We start from the raw sequence: 21,245 nt of genomic DNA, 5'->3' as shown, positions 1-21,245 counted from the left end.
AAATATATTTTATATTTATCCTTGAGAAGGAAGGAAATCCTGTTGTCTGTGACAACATGGGTGGACCTTGAGAGCATCATGTTAAGTGAAATAAGCTAGACAGAGAAAGACAACAGTTCATAGTGTCACTCATACGTGGAATAGAAAAATAAGTCAAACTCACAGAAGCAATGAGTCAAGTGTTTGCCAGGGGCTGGAAGAAATGAAGAGAGGTTGGTATAAAGGTGTAAACTTTGACCTAGAAGATGAATAAAGTCTGAGGATCTGATGTAATAACATGGTGACTGTAGTTAACACTATGACATAACTTAAATTTTCTGAGAGTAGAACTTTTATGTTCTTATCTGTATAAATAAAATACATACATATGTGAGGTTCATGAAAGTATTAATTAGATCTATTTTTCACAATATATGTGTTCACTAAATCATCACAGTGTACAACTTTAAATATCTTATAATTTTATTTGTCCATATATACCTCAATAAAACTGAAAAATAGGCAAGTTTCTGAATTATTTATTTGTCTTAAAATTATACATTTTGGAAGTCTTCTTGTTATTTATGTGCAAAAGAAACCATTTCCTTTTAATTATCCTTATTTCTAAAATATCATTTGAAATACTCTTAAGCCTTTATTGCCCACTTGGTTTTTAAAAATTTTTTAGGATTAAGTGATACAGTTGGATTTTTTGTTTTTGTTTTGATTTGATTTGTTTTAGAATTATCATTTACTGTGACATGCATGGGAAGAATTTATTAAAAATGCTTAGGTCTCCTCAACCATATAATTATTTCACAAGAGTCCTGATAATGATGAAAACCAAAGAATACCTTTTGACATCTCTGCACAATTGAGAACCTCTTTTCCTTGTTTTGAAACAGGAGAAAATAAGGGCAGTCCTTGGCCTGGAGAACAAGAATGAAGAAATATCACTTACAAATCTGATAATCCCATTTTTATTAGGTATATCCTCAACTCATCCCCAAAGCTACACTCGGTTCAAAATAATAAAATTGTATTCAATTCTTGAAAAATATGTCTATCTTTCTTAATAATTCAGCTTCCAGCAACTTATAGAGGCAGGAAGAGACAACAAATTCAACTTTCATACTCTTAAGAAACTTAAATATTTCCTTCTTATAATCATGTATTCTTTTCTTTTCTTCCAATACAGAGAGTCATAAACATAGAGTAACTATAAGTTTTACCAAACTGAGTTCAAATGAAAGATTCTGACCTAATTGGGAAGTGATATAATGATTAAATAATTTGCAATAACTAAAATTTCTTCTCATTGCAGTGGCCCAAGAATGGACAATTTAACTATATTTGTCAGAATATTTTTTTCCTATAAAACTCACAAAGCTCTGTTATTTTAAGATTGTCATAAGGCTATTACTAATAAAACACACTGTATGCCTTTTTAAAAGGGGTTTTATAAAATAAAATGAATGTAAAGAAAGTTCATAAAACATAGATGACTTGATCATTAAAAAGCCAAACCCCTGCATAGCCTCAATCCAGGTCAAGAAAAGCAGATTGCTAGTAACTCACATTCTCCCAGAGTTTCCCAGAATTAAGAGTTTCTCATGGTTTATTTCCCTCAGTTTGGCTATTGTGGACATTGCTGCTATGGACATGGGGGTGCAAGTGTCCCACCGTTTCACTACATCTGTATCTTTGGGGTAAATCCCCAGTAGTGCAATTGCTGGGTGTAGGGTAGCTCTATTGTTAACTTCTTGAAGAACCTCTACACCGTTTTCCACAGTGGCTGCACCAGCTTCCATTCCCAAAAACAGTAAGAGGGTTCCCTTTCTCCACATTCTCAACATTTGTTGTTTCCTGTCTTGTTGATTTTAGCCATTCTCACCAATGTGAAGTGATATCTCATTGTGGTTTTGATTTGTATTTCCCTATTGACAAGTGATGTGGAGCATTTTTTCATGTGCTTGTTGGCCATGTGTATGTCTTCTTTTGAGAAATGTCTGTACATGTATTCTGTCCAATTCTTGACTGGGTTGTTTATTTTTTGGAGTGTTGCATTTGATAAGTTCTTTATATATCTTGGTTACTAGCCCTTTATCTGATTTGTCATTTGCAAATATCTTCTCCCATTCTGTAGGTTGTCTTTTAGTTTTGTTGACTGTTTCCTTCACTGTGGAGAAGCCCTTTATCTTGATAAAGTCCCAATAGTTCATTATTACTTTTGTTTCCCTTGCCTTCATAGATGTATCTTGCAAGAAGTTGCTGTGACCGAATACAAAAATGTTGCTGCCTGTGTTCTCCCCTAGGATTTTGATAGATTCCTGTATCACATTTAGATCTTTCATCCCTTTTGAGTTTATCTTTGTGTATGGTGTAAGAGAATGGTCCAGTTTCATTCTTCTGCGTGTGGATGTCCAATTTTCCCAGCACTAATTGTTGAAGAGACTGTCTTTTTTTTCCATTGGATAATCTTTCCTGCTTGGTCAAAGGTGAGTTGACCATAGAGTTGAGGGTCCATTTTTGGCTTCTCTATTCTGTTCCATTGACCCATGTGTCTGTTTTTGTACCAGTACCACACTGTCTTGAGGATCAGAGCTTTGTAATATAACTTGAAGTCAGCATTGTGAAGCCCCCCCACCCCCCCGCTTTGGTTTTCTTTTTCAACATTCCTCTGGCTATTCAAGGTCTTTTCTGATTCCATACAAATGTTAGGATTCTTTGTTCCAACTCTGTGGAGAAAGTCCATGGTATTTTGATGGGGATTGTGTGGAATGTGTAAATTGCTCTGGGTAACATATATATTTTCACAATATTTTTTTTCCCAATCCATGAGCATAGGATATTTTCTTTTTGTCTTCTTCAATTTCTTCCATAGTGTTTTTGAGGGTTTAGAGTAGATCCTTTACCTCTTTGGTTAGGTTTATTCCTAGGTATCTTATGGTTTTTGGTATAATTGTAAATGAGACTGATTCCTAAATTTCTCTTTCTTCAGTCTCATTGTTAGTGTATAGAAATGCAACTGATTTCTGTGCATTGATTTTGCATCCTGCCACATTGCTGAATTGCTGTAAGAGTTCTAGTAATTTTGGGGTGGAGTCTTTTGGGTTCTCCGTATACAGTATCATGTCACGTGCAAAGACTGAGAATTTGACATCTTCTTTTCCAATTTTATGCCTTTTATTTCTTTTTGTTGTTTGAGTGCTGAGGTAGGACTTTTAGTACTATGTTAAATAATAGTGGTGAGAGTGGACATCCCTGTCATGTTCCTGACCTTAGGGGGAAAGCTCTCAGTTTTTCTCCACTAAGAATGATATTGACTGTGGCCTTTTCATAGATGGCTTTTATGATATTAAGGAATGTCCCCTCTATCCCTACACTCTGAAGAGTTTTGATCAGGAATGGATGCTGTATCTTGTCAAATGCTTTCTCTGCATCAATTGAGAGGATCACATGGTTCTTGTCTTTTATTAATGTGATCTGTCATGTTGATTGATTCATGAATGTCAAACTGCCCCTGCATCCCAGGGATAAATACCATGTGGTAGTGGTGAATAATCCTTCTAATATACTTTTGGATCCTATTGGTTAGTATCTTGGTGAGTATTTTGACATCCACGTTCATCAGAGATATTGGTCTGTAATTCTTTTTGTTGGGGGTCTTTGGCTTTGGGATCAAGATAATCCTGGCCTCATAGAACGAATTTGGAAGTTTTCTTTTCATTTCTATCTTTTGAAACAGTTTCAGTAGAATAGGTATTATTTCTTCTTTAAATGTTTGGTAGAATTCCCCTAGGAAGTCATCTGGCCCTGGATTCTTGTTTCTTGGGAGGCTGTTGATGACTGTTTCAATTTCCTTTCTGGTTATTGCTCAGTTCAGGTTTTCTATTTCTTCTTATTACAGTTTTGGTAATTTATAGGTTTCCTAGGAATGCATCCATTTCTTCCAGGTTGCCTAATTTGTTGGCATATGGTTGCTCATAATATGTTCTTAAAATTGTTTGTACTTCCTTGGTGTTGGTAGTGATCTTTCCTCTTTCATTCATGATTTTATTAACTTGAGTCTTTTCCTCTTTTAATAAGTTTGGCTAGGTATTCATCTGTCTTATTAATTCTTTCAGAGAACCAGCTCCTAGTTTCATTGATCTGTTCTACTATTCTGGTGTCTATTTCAATGAGTTCTGCCCTAATCTTTATTATTTCTCTTCCCCTGCTTGGTTTAAGCTTTATTTGCTGTTCCTTCTCCAGTTCCTTTAGGTGTAAGGTTAGCTTGTGTGTTTGAGATTTTTCTAAATTTTTGAGGGAGTTTTGTATTGAAATGTACTTCCTCTTAGCACTGCCTTTGCTGTTTGCAAAGGTTTTGAACAGTTGTGTTTTCATTTTCATTAGTTTGTATGAATCTTTTTAATTCTTTTCTAATTTCCTGGTTGACCCATTCATTTTTTAGTAGGATGCTCTTTAACCTCCACGTTTTTGACTTCCTCCTAATTTCTTCTTGTGATTGAGTTCTAGTTTAAAGCATTGTGGTCTGATAATATGCAGGGAATAATCCCAATCTTTTGGTATTAGCTGAGACCTGATTTGTGACCCAGTATGTGGTCTATTCCAGAGAAGATTCTATGTGCATTTGAGAAGAATGTGTATTCTGTTGCATTAGGATGGAAAATTCTATATATATCCGTGAAGTCCATCTGTGTCATTCAAAGCCCATGTTTCTTGTCAATTTTCTGCTTAGAACATCTGTCCTTTGCTGACACTGGAGTGTTGAAGTTTCCTACTATTAATTTACTATTAGCTATGTGTTTCTTTACTTTAGTTATTAATTGGTTGATATAATTGGCTGCTCCCACATTAGGGGCATAAATATTCATAATTTTAGGTCTTTTTTTTTTTTAGAATTTATTTATTCATGAGAGGCAGAGAAATAGGCAGAGGGAGAAAACAGGCTCCCTGTGGGGAGCCTGATATGGGACACAATCTCAGGACCCCGGAATCAGGATCCAAGCCAAAGGCTGATAGATGCTCAACCACTGAGCCCCTCAGGTGCTCTTGTTAGGTCTTCTTGTTGGATAGACCCTTTAAGTATGGTATAGTGTCCCTCTTCATCTCTTTGACTATAGTCTTTGGTTTAAAATCTAACTTATCTGATATGAGGATTGCTACCCCAGCTTTCTTTTGAGGTCCATTTCCATGGTAAATGATTCTCCACCTCTTCATTTTCAGCCTGGGCTGTCTTTAGGTCTAAAATGAGTCTCCTGTAACAGCATATAGATGGCTCTTGCTTTTTTATCCAATCTGATACCCTGTGTCTTTTGATTGGATCATTTAGTCCATTCATGTTCAGAGTAACTATTGAAAAATATCAATTTAGTGGCATTGTATTACCCTACAGCTCCTGTTTCTGCAGATTGTGTTTCTTTGGGCTCCCTCTTCACTTACAGGATCCCCCTTAATATTTCTTGTAGGGCTGGTTTGGTGGTCATATATTCTTTCAGTTTCTGGATATCTTCATCTCTCCCTCCATTCTGAATGACAGTCTTGCTGGATGAAATATTCTTGGCTGCATGTTTTTTTATTTAGGACCTTGAATATATCATGCCAGTCCTTTCTGGCCTGCCAGGTCTCTGTGAACAGGTCTGCTGTTAATCTAATATTCCACCCCCACACACACACTTATATGTTAGGAATCTCCTGTCTCTAACTGCTTTCAGGATCTTCTCTTTATCTCTGAAATTTGCAGGCTTCACTATTATATGTTGGGGTGTTGATTGGCTTTTGTTGATTTGGGGAAGGATCCTCTCTACCTTTTGGATCTGAATGCCTGTTTCCTTCCCCATATTAGGGAAGTTCTCAGCTATGATTTGTTCAAATATACCTTCTAGCTGCCCCTCCTGGCAGATGTGGAGGGTCACCCTGCCTCTGTCCATTGCAGGGCCCTGGCACTGAGAGTATTCACACTGTTGACTGGGCACCTGCTCCACCTCTCCCAGATGAAAGTGAAGGGTTTCTTTTTTCCAGTCCTTTGCAGAGATCCAGCATGGAAAGCAGTCACTCAATCTGTCCCATTGGAGGTTTGTAGTTTATGGAACAACATGCTGAGACTTCTTCCAGGCTCACTGACCTAAACCTGTCTCCCAACTCTAATGCTTGGGAACTCTGCTGGCTCAGGCTCCTGTTCTTTCTGTGTCCCTGGGAATATTGAGATCCCACTGTCTCTCCTACAATTCTGTCCCTGCTTCACCACTGAGCACCTTTCAGGCCAGGAAGTCTCTCACAGGAGATTTCTAAAGGTCCCAATTTTGAGCCCCAAGGCTGTATTACTTTCCTATAGCCAGCTTACAAAGGATCCCTCCCCCCACCATTATTCTTTCAATATATCCCCTCCATTTCTCTTCTCTGCACTTCTACCTTGCAAAAAGGGGTCACTTCTCTATTTGTAGAGTTTCAGCCATCCTTTCTTTACATCTCAGGTTGAATTCATAGGTGTTCAGGATGGTTTAATAGTTATCCAGCTAAATTTGGGGGACCATATGAAATGAGGACTCCTACTCTTCCACCATCTTGCCTCCTCCACTAGTTAGTATTTTAAGATAATTTTTCTATTTCTGTAAGGAATACCATTGGAATTTTGATAGGAATGGTATTGCATCTATAGGTCAATTTGGATATTATGAATATTTTTTACAAATAATTATTTTAACCCATGAACATGAGAAGTCTACTTATCTGTATTTCTCTCTGCAAGTGAACTGGTTGTTTGGAATTAGCCTCTAGGCTGGATTTGGCTAAACTTGGGTCCAGGAGGTAGTTTCAACTCTGGTCAGTTCCATATATATATATCTTGAGTATGCTTTTCTTATGGTAATGGTGAAAGCACAAGATACTAAGTCCGACTCTACATGTGTCATGTGCATTAATATCCCATTAGTCATAACAGATCTCATAGGAAGAAAGAAAGAAAGAAAGAAAGAAAGAAAGAAAGAAAGAAAGAAAGAAAGAAAGTTAGTTCTGAGAGCAGAAAAGAACATTCTGTCAACCATAAAACCAAAGTAAGTTACATGAGGTGAGAAATATATCCTCCCAGATATTTCTACCACATAGAGTTTCAGTAAGAGATAAATGACAGATGAATACATTGTCAGGAATATATTACTCATTAAATAAATGCTTATGTTTATGTTTGAGCTTCACAAGAATCAAATAATTGAATGAGGAGTGTCTTATCTCACATGATTTCCTTTTGGAAATTGACCCACTATCATTTAAGATCTAGAGACAAAAGAGCTGTTATCATTGCCATTTAACATATGAATAATATTTGAATAATCTATATTCCTCTTAGATCTGTGACTAAAACAATGGTTATTATCCCATCCTGTCAGGTAGAGGGGAGATGCAATATACCACAACAGTGGTAGTCACACTGGGTACCTGTCTTTGACTCATCTCCTTAAATATTTTATCCTGGGAGCACATCCCCTTAGTAAAATATCACTAATTGGGAAACTGATGAGACAAATCAATAAATTTTATTATGAAGAAACATCTTTATGGTATGAATGGTAGAGAGTGGGAGATATAATTTACACCAAGGTGGATCACATAAACAAACACTTGATAAGTGCTGATGGAAATATAAACTCTTAGGAGTGGTTCACATTCACTTATTGGAAGTTATGTCTGGCTAATATATTTTTTGCATCAATTAATTTGATAATTTTATGAGAATTAAAATACCGAAGATATAAAAATTACACAACGGTAATGAGACTTTTTTGACTGTTAATCATATTCAATTTTCTTGCAGATAGTCTATATGGGCTGGTGTGAAGCACGGGAGCAGGACCCTCTACAAGATCGTGCATACTCACCAACATTTCTAGCCCTAAGGGGATCATGTCTTTACAAGTTTCTGGCACCTCCAGTAAGTGTCTTTGTCCAATGTTTTTTACTTTTCCCATATTGCCATGAGAGAGTGACATCAACTTAATAGTAGTAAATAGCAACTTATCAATATATTTTTAAAATAAAATACAGAAAAAATAGAAAACAGTCCACATGTTTCTGAAAATATCTTCATAAAGATATATGTTCCAGTGTTAAATATTTACTTTATAATCCCGGATGGTATTTCTGCCTAGGCACTTATGACAGTCAATATGTTTATCTGTGTGATTGGTCTGTCTAAATTAAAAAACATATATTATTTTGCTATCCTGTCGTTGGATAGTCGTTGGTCTTTGTATTAAATATATATGGTTACCTATTGCATCTAAGGTCTTTCTTTTGGAAACATGTGCCTTACACAATAGTAGATTCTCAATAAATATTTATTGAATATAAATTTCAAATGCCAGACCACTCACTTACAGGTCTGATGTTACACAGGATCTTGGAAATATCAAGTCTGACCTGCTGCTATTTTGAATGTCTATGTCTACATGAAGTTCAAAGCACCCAGAAAACTGGAAAAAAAAACATTAATACTTATGTATTTAACTATAATCCTACTCTGAGTAATTTCTCATGACGACAGATAAATATGTTTTAAACATAAGAAAGTGAAATAACCTCATTATAGTGTTTAGTGTCTTCACAATGTTATAAGGTGTTCACATCTGGAAATAACTTCCTGATATAAATTATGTCTTTTTAAAAAAATTAAAGCCAGCATTAAAGTGTAGTATTCTGCTTTGTATGTAACCCGTAGTAAAATTATTACATGTGTGAAATATAAATATGTAGCATTTATGTAGATAATACATTACTTAAAATATGTAAGTACATTGGACAAAAGGAGATTTTTACCTGTAACATAAAACATTCAGTGAAAGAGGAAGAAATGGTGAAAAAGCTTAGAAGAGAGGACACCAAAATACCACACATGAACTCTATAAAAAAAACTCCACTACTGAGATTGTATAGTACATATGGGAAAGTTTCATCATGCACCATATTATGTAAGCAAAATGAAAAGGGAAATAGGGGTTATCTTTCTAAAACAAATGACATATTAGTCTCTCATCTTTTAAAGGTGACAACATGGGACTGGACCCGAGCAGAGAAAACATTTTCAGTTTATGAGATTATGTGCAAGATTCTCAAGGTATGAATAATAAGTAGTGAAAATTTTCATGGCTTTTCCTTACCAATTGTTCTGGGTTCAGAAGTAGCTGATGAAAACAAATGATGCAAGTATATAAAAGATAAAGAAAAGGAAAAATATGTATAAAAGATAGAATGCAGAGAAGTAAATAAGCACACTCATATCAGTTTAAGTAATTGCTAAGCAGATTCTGTAGTCCCTCCACCTGGGGAGAGGAACAGGAAGAAGCTTAGTAGAAGTTTATTGAGGGACAAGTAGAAAGTCAATTGAAAATAATCTTAATTTAAACCTCAATTAATACCATATTTGCTTTGTTTGTTTTTCCTTTTTTTAAGGAAAATGCAAAAGAAAAAGTCTTGGAAAAGATGTGGAATAAGAAAATGCAGAAAATATAAAGATGTGCAAAGAAAGATAATTTTTTTAAATCTCAGACGAAGGTTACCTGTGTTTGTAAAATAATTATCATAAATCAAAGTTCTGTTAAACACTAGATAATTGGAATTAGAAGTCATCAAGAATTCTGTGAGATTTCAAATGGTTTCTGTAGCCATTTTTGAGAATCAAAATGGGAATAATTTATAAAACCTAAATAATAGTCTACATTCAGTTTTTACTCTGAGGTCTGTAGGCTTGGAACTACAGATGATATAAATCCTTGGTAAGTTGACCGTGTTTGTGTAACCAAGGAGAACTAAGTTCCCTGCATTTTATGTCTATTATTTTCTTCTAGTTGAAGACTCAGTAGAAAATGCTGGAACATTTACAACATAAATGAAATGTATCAAAAGTATCTGAAGGCAGAGAAAAAAATGTGGTAACCTCAAATGTGTTCAAAATTTTTCTTTCCTATAAAATAATCCTGTATTAAAGCTGACATTCACAGTAGCACAAGAGCTAAATAAAAATATAGGTCATTGTTTGCTCATCATCATGTATGTGCTTAGTTTAGTTCTATTTATGAATTTATGGAAGAAAAACTCTGATATACTTGAGTTGATTGTTCGTAAAGAAGGGCCTGGCAACTTCCAAAAGATGTAGCAGAGAGCATACCTAACTCCATTTTTTTAAAATAATTATCAAAACGGCTAATGGAATTCTAATTGAATCTAATTAAATGAGATTCTAATTGAAATTTTTAGTAAAAAAACTGGTGGAATTAAGAAGAAAGATACATATACTTAAAAACTTTGACCTTTTGGTAGATTTAAAATATCCTATCATGGCCATATTTATTTAGCTGTTTAGGTGCTTCCTCATTTGTCCTATCAGACATCACAATAATGACTGATTTATATAATAGATAATGGTTGAATATTTGACATATACCAGGTAATCTGCTAAGTGCTTGTTAAATGGTTAGGGGAAAAAAAGCAGTAAAAGTCCTTGCTTTCATTGAGCTTACATATTATTAAAATGACACAGACATAAAGTTAATATGAAGGCACACACACAAAAAATAGGTAGCAAAGAATTAGTGTTTGCCCACAGACTTTGATGTAACTTTCTAGTTATTTCCTTCGATCTAAATTCTGAGTTTTTGAAATCTTGGGTGGAAAATATTTCAACATATTAAGGATGTTAGGTTTAGCTATCTAAATTACTTCCTAGAAAAGCCATATCAATTTACAGTATCATTACAAATATCTAGAAGCGTCCATGCATTTGCACTCTGCCCAAATTAAAATCAAAGAGCACTTTTCATTTCTCTTTTCCCATAAAACTTCCTATAAGCTCATTAGTTGCTTTGGGAAAATTTTTACATAAGTTAGTGAGTCTTGGAGATAAATATTTTTTAGACAATAAAATATAATTCTACTCTCACTTGTGATATATAAATAAGAAAGCGTTCCTGCTATTAAGCAATACAACACTAATATTCTGTGGCTCTTGGATTTATATTTGACACATAAAATTGTCTACTGAGGATTTTTTTTTCCCAAATGAAAATTTCATATAGCACAAGAATAGAGGAGTGGACATAAGACTTAATGTTCAGTGGATACTTTTCCTGCACTCAGATCAGTGCTTGGAGGATGAGTGGCTTGACAAGGAGTCCAGACTCAGAGAGTTGGGTCCGGGAGCAGTTCTGAAGGGAGTCGTCTGTAACTCAGCCAACTACTATCCTGTGCAGATGTATGGATTGTAGACTTCAATTTCCAGAAAGGGATCTCTCAGAGAAGGCAAATTTAAAGGCACATTTTAATTATCTAGACCACAGAACATCTACAGCTACTCTCTCTTCTCTCTTCTGATATGAAGCTATACCAGTAATAAGAAAAATGAAGCAATAATAGTTACCCAGTATATATAGTTTACACATATGTGCCAGGTATTGTTCTCAGTTTCTTGATATAGTAATGTATTTAATCTTTACAATACCACTATGATTCCTATTTCACATATATGGAAACCAAGCCAAAGTTTAAGTGAATAGCTCAAGGTCACAATCTCTAGTAAATGTTAGAAGTAAGGATTTGAATTTTGTAGTCGGTCTCAAAAATCTGTGCTCTTAAATATTATACTGTATTACCTCTTTCTCTGTCAGTATAAACATTGATAAGTTGGAAAGAAATAAGATGAGAAAGCCAGCCAAGTGATGAGAGAACAAAATTTTCAGAACAAGAGAATCTTGGCAGAAAATTATAACTCTGTTACTAAAAATATTACCCTTTGCAAATATATTAGGCACTTTAAACTTCTGTTCAGGGGAGCTAATCACAGCATCCTATGTTTTATTAGCAGTTCAGTGCAGCTAACAAAGCATAGGATGCTGTGAAGGTTAACACTTCATTAATTGATATGTGAATGTAATTTTATTAATTAATTCATATTGCAAGTACTCATGAAGTATTCTCTCTGTGCCAAGCACTCAACTAAGTATTAGAGATTCAGGGCAACTGTATGGGAGGGCTGAACTCACAAAAAGCCTAGCTGACAAAGGAATTTAGGGAGGGCATTTTGGAGGAGGCCTTAAATAAACTCAAAATATAAATGATCATTAAAAGGTTCAGATGATGTGTCATGGTTGGGATTGGAGTTTGGTGAGTGGGAGAAGAAGGAGGATCGTGGGCATAGGAAGTAATGTGCAAACTTGTCCAGATGTACAAAGAAAAATGTGTCAATTAAGCAACTAAAAAATGTTCAGCATATCTGTAATTTGTTTTGATATGAAGCTAATGCTGTTGTTTGCATGGGGAGGAAGGAAGCTGTTGAAAGACAATAACAAGAATATAAAACTTATCTGAAGAACAAAAGAGCTCCCTAATGATTTCAAGCCTGAGCAGTTGACTGAGTTTGCCTTTTTCAAAATAGTCTTATCACCACAGTGTGAGATGAGATTGGAGGGACAAGTAGGGGTGGGAGGAATGCTCCAGAGCTGCTGCAAAGATCTTAGATAGAGACAATCCATTCCAACAAGGCACGAGCAGTGGGCTGAAGAGGTGCAGGGTGAGGAAAGGATCAGAGAAGATTGTACAGGGGCCTGAAGTGCTCTTTACCCTGATGACAGCCACATGCCTATGGCGGCCTGTCCTCTCCCACTGCTCTGGTTTATCTGACTCTGGGCAAAATAATTGCTTGAATTCCAACTCAAAGGCTGAACTGTAGCTGTATGCAGCTGGGAAAAAACTCACAATTTGTTGTTCTCTGGACTTGCACTTCAAGAAAGCCTTTAATTCTATCTCAGAATTCTGTCCTCTTGCCTAATCTACCACAGCCTAGGATAAACCTTCTTCCTTTCCTTCAAAATTAACAAATACTTCTCATTCTTAGCCTTAGTTGATAATCATGGTTCCTATTTACAAAGCCTATCAGCTCTGCAAATACCCCTTAGCAGCCCTGACCTAGAGATGTCTGTCCTCACTCATGTCTGAGGCCAGCTTTTCCAATTTAACAGGTCTTACCCATCTGGCACAGCAGGGGCACCAGCATTTCTATCCTGATAACCCCTACTGCACATATCCTGCCCAGATCCTGTTGCACTTGTCTACTGGCATACATAATAGAAATCTCAGATGTTACACGTCTTAAATTTAGGAAGGGCAATTGGTGAGGAACCTGAAACACCATGGAGAATTGAGAAAAAAGGAAAAACAAAAACTAGAATCTTGTTATATTTTCTGATACTAGAAGAAGAAGGAATGACCAAGAGATACTTTATATGAAGTGGCAAAACCAATACTCCAGACAATTAACTGATGGCATACTGATTCTTAGTTTTGGGTACTTTGCCATTAAAGGACCCCATGTGCAGTGTGTCCAGATATCCTGGGACTTCTCACTTATTCAATTTGAGGGCCTCATTACTAAAAAAAAAAAAAAAATGCAAAACTAGGAATATAAAATTGGGCATGAATGTGAATATTTAGAATGAGAAAAAAATCACAACACATTAATTTTAAAAGTTGAGAAATACCACAAACATTGGGAAATTTTAAAATGCGTTATATTTTCTATTAACTAACATATTCTTTAGTACTTTTCCTCTATGATTTTGAGGTACTATATATTCTTTGATTATCTCTTTAAATGAAAACAACTTTATATCAGTTTCTATAGGAAAAACAAGTTACTCCCTGTGTTTTGTCTGTACCTAACTTACACTTGTGTTACCTCCCACCTGGAGAATACTCAAAGTTCCACGCTCAGGCACCACTCCTCAGGCAACATGGATCTTATCCTACAGCTGAATTTAGGAGTTCAATTCCAATGATAAGATTCTTCCCAGTGAGAGAACAAGGGGACATATCTGCATGATGTGAAAGCCAAGGCACAGTAATTGTCCTGTCAACCGATCATACATGGGATAACACAGGAAGTGTGAACGGAATATTTAACATAGTTAAAAATAGTTGAATTGCATGCTGTTGTTAAGAGAAACAAATAATAACAGCTGGCTAGCAAATCCTGCAAAAGAGGAGGACTACTTGGTTTGTAGATATTTAAAGCCTACCCCTTTCAGAGCCAGCATTAGACTGAGGAGGAGCAAGCTTTTTTGATTGACCATTTTTCTTTTTTAATTTTTAGGACACTGCTTTACAGACTAATATTATATATATTAAGTTTAAATTCTTGATGAAATACACTAGTGATCAGTATAGTAACAGTGATATTCTTACAAAATAATTTTCAGAAAAAAAAATATTATGGCTTGCTGGGCCAAGTGAGGAGAGCTTTCATATGTGTGTTGGTGAGAGATGAGGAAAGAGAGAAAGGGATGGATCAACTAGTTAAATATGGGGAATGGGGAAAGGGGGCCTGATTTCTCACTGCCAGATATGACAGTTGCATATATAACAGGACAGACTAGAATAAAACCAAAAGAGTTGGATTACAATTAGAAATACTGGTATGCAATTGGTTTTATGTGTGTGTGTGTGTGTGTGTGTGTGTGTGTGTCTATAGTTGGCTATAAAAATAAATACAGGTGTGTTTACACAGATTTATAAGTGTGTGTATGTGTGCACATCTTAGCCTGCCTCCTGAAAGTACCTGGATCAGAGAGTCCCCAACAGCAAGGGGCACACCCAACACCCAGCTGTCACTTTCTTAATACCATCCTCTACTACAAGGAGCCAGAATTCTGAGAAAAATTGATCGTTTGATTGCGGCATAAAAGGATAGAGATAAAGTTAAATTATTTCATTGTCTCAGAAAATCAGAAAGTGCTCAAAGAATGATGGAGAAATGTCAAAAGACACAGAAGCTGCTTCAAGGGTACCCACGTGCAAATCTGGGACAAATTGATCTTCAAAATATGAAACCATGAATCTAGCATCCTAAATAAATAAATAAGTGGAAAATTGAATGAGAATCAGAACACTTATATAGTTTCAAAGTACCTCCCTACACAGTACTTATGATAATTTCAAAAGAAAAAAGAGTAACTCTACAGGGGACTTCACAATTTTAAGTTGATCAAAATGAGCATTTGATTAATGGAACATATTCTGATAATATAGTAGTAGAATATCATAATTAGAAGAAGAATTTAAGGTCTGAAACATTCTTCCTAACGCTGTATAATAAACCTAATCTAACTATTAGAAACATCTGATTTAATTTAATGTAATAATGGGGAAACCCAACAGAATTTAATCTAGCGTGATATGATCTAATCTATTCTCATCATGAGGAAATATTAGACAAACCTAGGTGAAGCACAGCTACAAAATAACTGGCCTACAGTCTTTAATAGTGTCAAAGCTATTATGGGCATGTGGGTGGCTCAGTGGGTTAAGTATCTGACTCTTAATTTCTTCTTGGACCATGATCTCAGGGTCATGAGATTGAGTCCTGCATGGGGCTTTGTGCTGGGCCTGGAGACTTCTTAGGATTCTCTTTCTCTGTCTCTCCCCCACTTTTTCTCCCGCCCCCCCCCCAAAAAAGAACATTTTAAAAAATACTGTCAAAACTATTAGAGGCAGGGCAAGACCAGGACTCTTCCCATTCAAGGCAACCAAAGAGCCATGACAACTCCATACCAAGATGATTCTGAACTGCTGAATTATGAATGAAGTATAAGGACCAGAGATCAATATGCAATGGCAAATTCCTTGTTTTTATGGTTCTATTGTAGTGATATTTGTGAGTATCCTTAATGTTCTTGTGTGTTAAAATTACATAGAAAATTATGGGGGAAGAGGGTGAATAAGTCTTTGTAATTCACATGTAAATTTTCTTTGTGTGATTGTAATAAAAATATTACATTTCAGGATTTGCTAAATAAAGAGAACTGCAAAATGAGCATACAAGAAAAACAAGCCTGCCTCATGTAGAGTAGATGCAGCAAATCATGCCTAAAGGCAATCTAGCTGATGAACATTCTAAGACAATGCTGATTAAAATTGTGCTCAAATACAGAGTAACTAAAAAAAGAATTATTAAAATGAGTAGAATAAAAACGAGATAAATGGAATATATAATTTTATCAAATTAAAGTAATGGAATAATCCCATATTAAAGAAAGAAGTATTTAAAAAGTGAATTTTTTCAAGATTTTCATATTTTGATATCAAATGTTTTCCTGTACCTTATAGTTGTTGTATTGTTGATTAAAAAGCTAAATCCAATATTCTCATTCCTACTATCATTTTGAACAGAAAAGAGCTGCTCCAAAATTTTTTATTATCTGATTTAAAATAAAAGCAAAAATTTTATAAATCACAATATTTACAAATATTATTTGTAATAATATTTGTATAATATAATATATTATAAATAATATACAAATATACAATATATACATAAATGAAGATATTACAAGAAACAAAATATAGAAGATAGTAAGTGGCATCAGTGTATTGATATCATTATTAGGCTAGCAATAATGGTTTGTTAGAGAAAGCAATTCTTCCAAAGACTGTAATTTAGATAAAGAATTATCTTTTATTAGGGTTTTATGTCAATGGCATGTATTGAGGGAAAGGAGACTATTTGACTCTAAAGTTACACTTTTGAAAAAAAAAAAACTATTTCTTTAAGGAAACTATCTCAGTAAAAAAGATGTGTCTGAATTTTCTGAATAATTTTTTTTTAATTTTCTGAATAAATTTGTATCAGTTTTCATCTTTTAAAGGATATTATTAAAAATATATCAATTGTTTTGCATTTTATTAAGTTGTTTTAAAATGATTAGGGTTCATAGTTTTTTAGTGTATCACTAGAGAATTAAATTGCCCTAAAATGTACAATCACTTCCTTAATCTAATCTTCTTAAACTATGTTTTATTTATTTTTTTTCCCCTCTTCATTGGCGTGGTGATTTTTAAGAGGCTTTACAGACTATGAATTAAGGTAGTGTTACTGCTCTCTAACCCTGATCTCTGTCCGTGGAAATGCAAAGACAGGGTGACTTCCTTCCACAGTGCCAGTGCCATCTACTTCAAATCCAGCCTCCTTTCTTAATAAAATACAATGATCATCATTAATAAAAATTGACTCCATTTTTTTTTTAATTTTGGAATTGTCACGGATCTATTAATGTTTTAGAATGTATTTGCTTTTCTTTTAGAATTCCATAAATTTACAACTGTTATATAATTACTTCCTATTTTGCAAAAACATTTTTTAAGCCCCAGGATATTGATTAATTAAATCTCATTTTTAGAAATTTGTTTTATTGACCTTTATATGCTCTTGAAAGCTCAAAGTCATAGTTTAATACTCTTTCACTGCTTTGTTTTCTTTTCAGTTATGTTTCTCATCCTTTTGTTTGTTCAATGTGATGACACACATTTCCCTCTCATTCTTACGTTATTACTTTTCTCCAGGTTATACCATTTGCACTACCTTTTGTATATCAGATGTGGACAAAACATAATTTGTCCAGTATTTTAAGTAATTATACATGACTTGTATAACCTATCTGATGATTCCACAGATTTTATCATTTTTGACATAATATTTACAGACCTAAAATGGTTTCATAAAGCTTCTAAAGCAACTCAATGTCTTTATTTAAAGCAAACAAGTGTCTCTTAGCAATAAGATGTGGGAATAAAAAGATTCAGTCATTTCCCCTCCTTAAGAACATTGGACACAAAAGATACCTAATCCTGTTTTTCAAATAACCAAAACCCCATTCCTATCTTTCTTAATATCTAATTTGGGGGCATTCCTTCCCCAACTAAGTGGGTATAAGAACAGTATGTTTATGAATTATTGCAACTTCATGCTGCAAAAATCTATTCCCTTTCAGTCTGAATAGAAGATCTAGTCTAATTCTGAAAATAAGTGATGGAAGCATTGCTGGTCTAAATCCTGATATTGTAATTTATTCCAATAATTTTAATAAAATGAGACTATAATTATGTTAGGAAAATCTTCCTAATGACACACATTCCAAGTGAAATTTATATAATACTAATAAAATATGAATAAGTGGAATATTTTTTAAAACTATCTAAAATACTTGAAACTTATCTTCCATAATAATTTTCTGGTTGCTAAAATTTTGTGTAGGCAGTTAGTCAGGATATACCTTTTGTGTAAGGAGTAAGGTAGAAAATTGGCTTTGTTGCCCAAATCCATCTAGTGCCAATCTCAAGGATTCATCCTATAAGAAGAAAATACTTTGTAATCTTTAATTCAGTATAAATTCCCTCAGGTCTATTTTAGATTTTTTGGTAATCTTTCTAGATTAATACTTTTGGATTTTTGTTTACAGAAAATTTCTACCTTGCAAATCTACTATTGTATGAAATCTTATATATATTTGACTGTCCAAAAACTTCTATTATTATTTTCACAGCTGCACATAAAGTTTTAATACTGGTGGAAACCAGGTATAAGCCCCTTTTAAGGCCTTCATTCATTAAGGAACATTGCAGAAAAACACTGAAATCTCCTTCAAGTTGTTTTAGAATGTCTTCTTTTTTAAAGATATAGTGTCATAGATAATTTGTAGGTCCAATTTGTAATCATATCACCTTATTATCTATAATAATATAGATATATTATAATATATTATGTATATCTATATATAATCTATATCTATATTATATATAGATGTAGATAATATATATCTAACTATATTTTTGCTATTATACATTTATTAATAAAAATATTATTTGCTTTGTTTTCTTTAGAATGGTATCAACTTCTTTAATATTTTTCTATAGAAACTCAGTAATGTACACTGAACTCTACCTCTTGTTACTTATCCTTTGCATATTATAAAGTTGAATAAATTTCTCCCATTGCTCACATCCCACTATATAAAGTAGAAACAGTGAAGATTAGAGACATTCTAGGTGACACTACTCAGTTACTGCTATAGAAGAAAGACATGAGGACCCAACTCTTTGGACTCATGCTGCTCTCTGTCCCTACTAGATTATAAACCTTTAAAGTATGATTGTATAGGCCTGTGATGTTTAGATTATGTCAGGACATATCCTGTTAGAAATGAGCTTTGCAATGGGTCAGGCTTCTTCTTCTTCTTTCTTCTTCTTCTTCTTCTTCTTCTTCTTCTTCTTCTTCTTCTTCTTCTTCTTCAACATTCATGAACCAGATTTATTAAATTTAACTTATGTGATTATATTTCATTGTTTGTTTCTCCTTTCAGCTTAGCAGCTTTAAAGTTATGTTACATCTGTAAGCAAAATAAGTGTTTGACCAAGCTCTAAAATATCTGAAATATGTTCAATTAACACATATTTTTCTAAATAATAAAATTAAGAGCATTAAAATTTACCTTGAGGTTACATATTTTTTTGCCTGATTTCCAAGTTTTTATTTAAATTCCACTTAGGGGCAGCCCCGATGTCTCAGTGGTTTAGTGCTGCCTTCAGCCCTGGGCCTGATCCTGGAGACCCGGTATCGAGTCCCATGTCGGGCTCCCTGCGTGGAGCCTGCGTCTCTCTCTGTCTGTGTCTCTGCCTCTCTCTCTCTCTGTGTCTCTCCTGAATAAATAAATAAGATCTTTAAAAAAAAAAAATTAAAAAATTCCAATTAGTTAACATACAGTGTAATATTAGTTTCAAGTGTAGAATTTAGTGGTTCACCCAGTGCTCTTCACCTTAACATTAATTATATATTTAAAGCATCCCCCAACCACCTTCCCTCCAGCAACCTTCAGTTTGTTCTCTAGAGTTAAAAGTCTGTTTTATGATTTGTCTCTCTTTCTTTTTTTGGCCTCCCTATGTTCATCTCTTCTATTTCTTAAATTCCACATACGAATGAAATCATGTGGTATTAGTCTTTCTCTGACTTGTTTCACTTAGCATAGTACTCTTTAGCTCCATCCACATCATTGCAAATGGTATGATTTCATTCTTTTTGATGGTTGAGTAATATTTCATTGTATATAGATATATGCCACATCTTTATCCATTCATCAGCTGATGGACATTCGGGCTCTTTCCATAGTTTTGCTAATGTTGATAATGCTGCTATGAACATTGGGGTGCATATATCCTTTCTAAAATTCACTTTTGCATCTTTTGGGTAAATAACTGGTGATGCAATTTCTGGATCATTAGATAGTTCTATTTTTAACTTTTTGAGGAACACCCATACTGTTTTCCAGAGTCCTTGCACCAGTTTGCAATCCCAGCAACAATGTAAGAGGGTTTACACCTATTAACAGTTGGATCTTATCAAAATTGGCACTGTTCCTTTTTAAAAAACTGTTTATTGAGAAAATCTTCATAGAATCCAATTTGTTGTAGCCAACAAAGCATAGTTGAGAGAAAAATGATTCACTCCTGTGAAATGGTTTCCTTTCCTAAGGAAATGTTATCTTTACTAAGATATGTTATCTTTCCTAAGATAAAGATATATAAACACAGACATGCACATCTGTGTATTTGTGCAGGGGGATGTGTTTTGTTATTTTGTGCTTTGGAAATATTGTTATGATGTTTTGGAAATAATAAATAACTATTTGATATATTTTGGTTTATCAAAACATGGAATAAAGTACATTTTTGCTTTAGCATTACTATTCACATTATTCATTCTTTTATTAGTTCTTGTTTTTTTCTGAACAACAGCCAATGGTCTTAATAGGAACTAAGATAATTCTTAGGAATACAGTTATGGTTGCTTTTATTTATTTTTTTAAGATTTTATTTATTTATTCATGAGAGACACAGAGAGGCAGAGGCAGTGACACAGGCAGAGGGAGAAGCAGGCTCCATTCAGGGAGCCTGAAGTGGGACTCGATCTCGGGTCTCCAGGATCATGTCCTGGGCGGAAGGCAGAACTAAACCACTGAGCCACCCAGGCTGCCCATACTTTTATTTCTATAGATAGTTTTACTACTTTTATTTTTGTTTCCTTAAGGTGTTTTCATCCTTTAGCCATTCATTATGTACTATTACTGTCTAATTTCTGTATGCCGTGTTGACATGATTATCAGATTAGTTAGTTGAGAGAGAGAACAGTGACATGTTAGTATGAATCAGTATCAGAATGCCAAAGCTTCACCTCGGGACCCAATAATTTCCTGAAATACATCATTGATAAATTGCTCCATTTTTTATTCCAGAAGAATCACCCTTAAATCAGGAATTATAATTATAGCTACCTTATAAGGTTATTGGTATGAATAAGTATGCTAAGAAAGAGCACTTAATAAGCATTGAAAAAAGTTAGTGATTTCTGTCTCTAAATTGCCCTTGAAAACTATGCCACCCCAAAGTGGGATTAG

At 34.3% G+C, this 21,245-nt stretch overlaps 1 protein-coding gene across 5 annotated transcripts in view; it reads left to right on the top strand.

Annotated features, from left to right (window-relative positions):
- SNTG1 (syntrophin gamma 1) overlaps positions 1–21,245 on the top strand; it is an 814,835-nt gene that overhangs the window by 717,181 nt on the left and 76,409 nt on the right. For all 5 annotated transcript variants that reach the window (XM_072804669.1, XM_072804667.1, XM_072804668.1 and 2 more), the window contains 2 exons: positions 7,793–7,909; positions 9,020–9,091. In XM_072804669.1, coding sequence (XP_072660770.1) covers positions 7,793–7,909; positions 9,020–9,091 — 189 coding nt within the window. The remainder of the gene's footprint in view (positions 1–7,792; positions 7,910–9,019; positions 9,092–21,245) is intronic.

The sequence above is a fragment of the Canis lupus genome, chromosome 28, assembly GCF_048164855.1.
Source record: "Canis lupus baileyi chromosome 28, mCanLup2.hap1, whole genome shotgun sequence".
Classification (NCBI taxonomy): domain Eukaryota; kingdom Metazoa; phylum Chordata; class Mammalia; order Carnivora; family Canidae; genus Canis; species Canis lupus.
The sequence above is the reverse complement of the archived record's forward strand: the minus strand, read 5'-3'. Positions and strand labels throughout refer to the sequence as shown.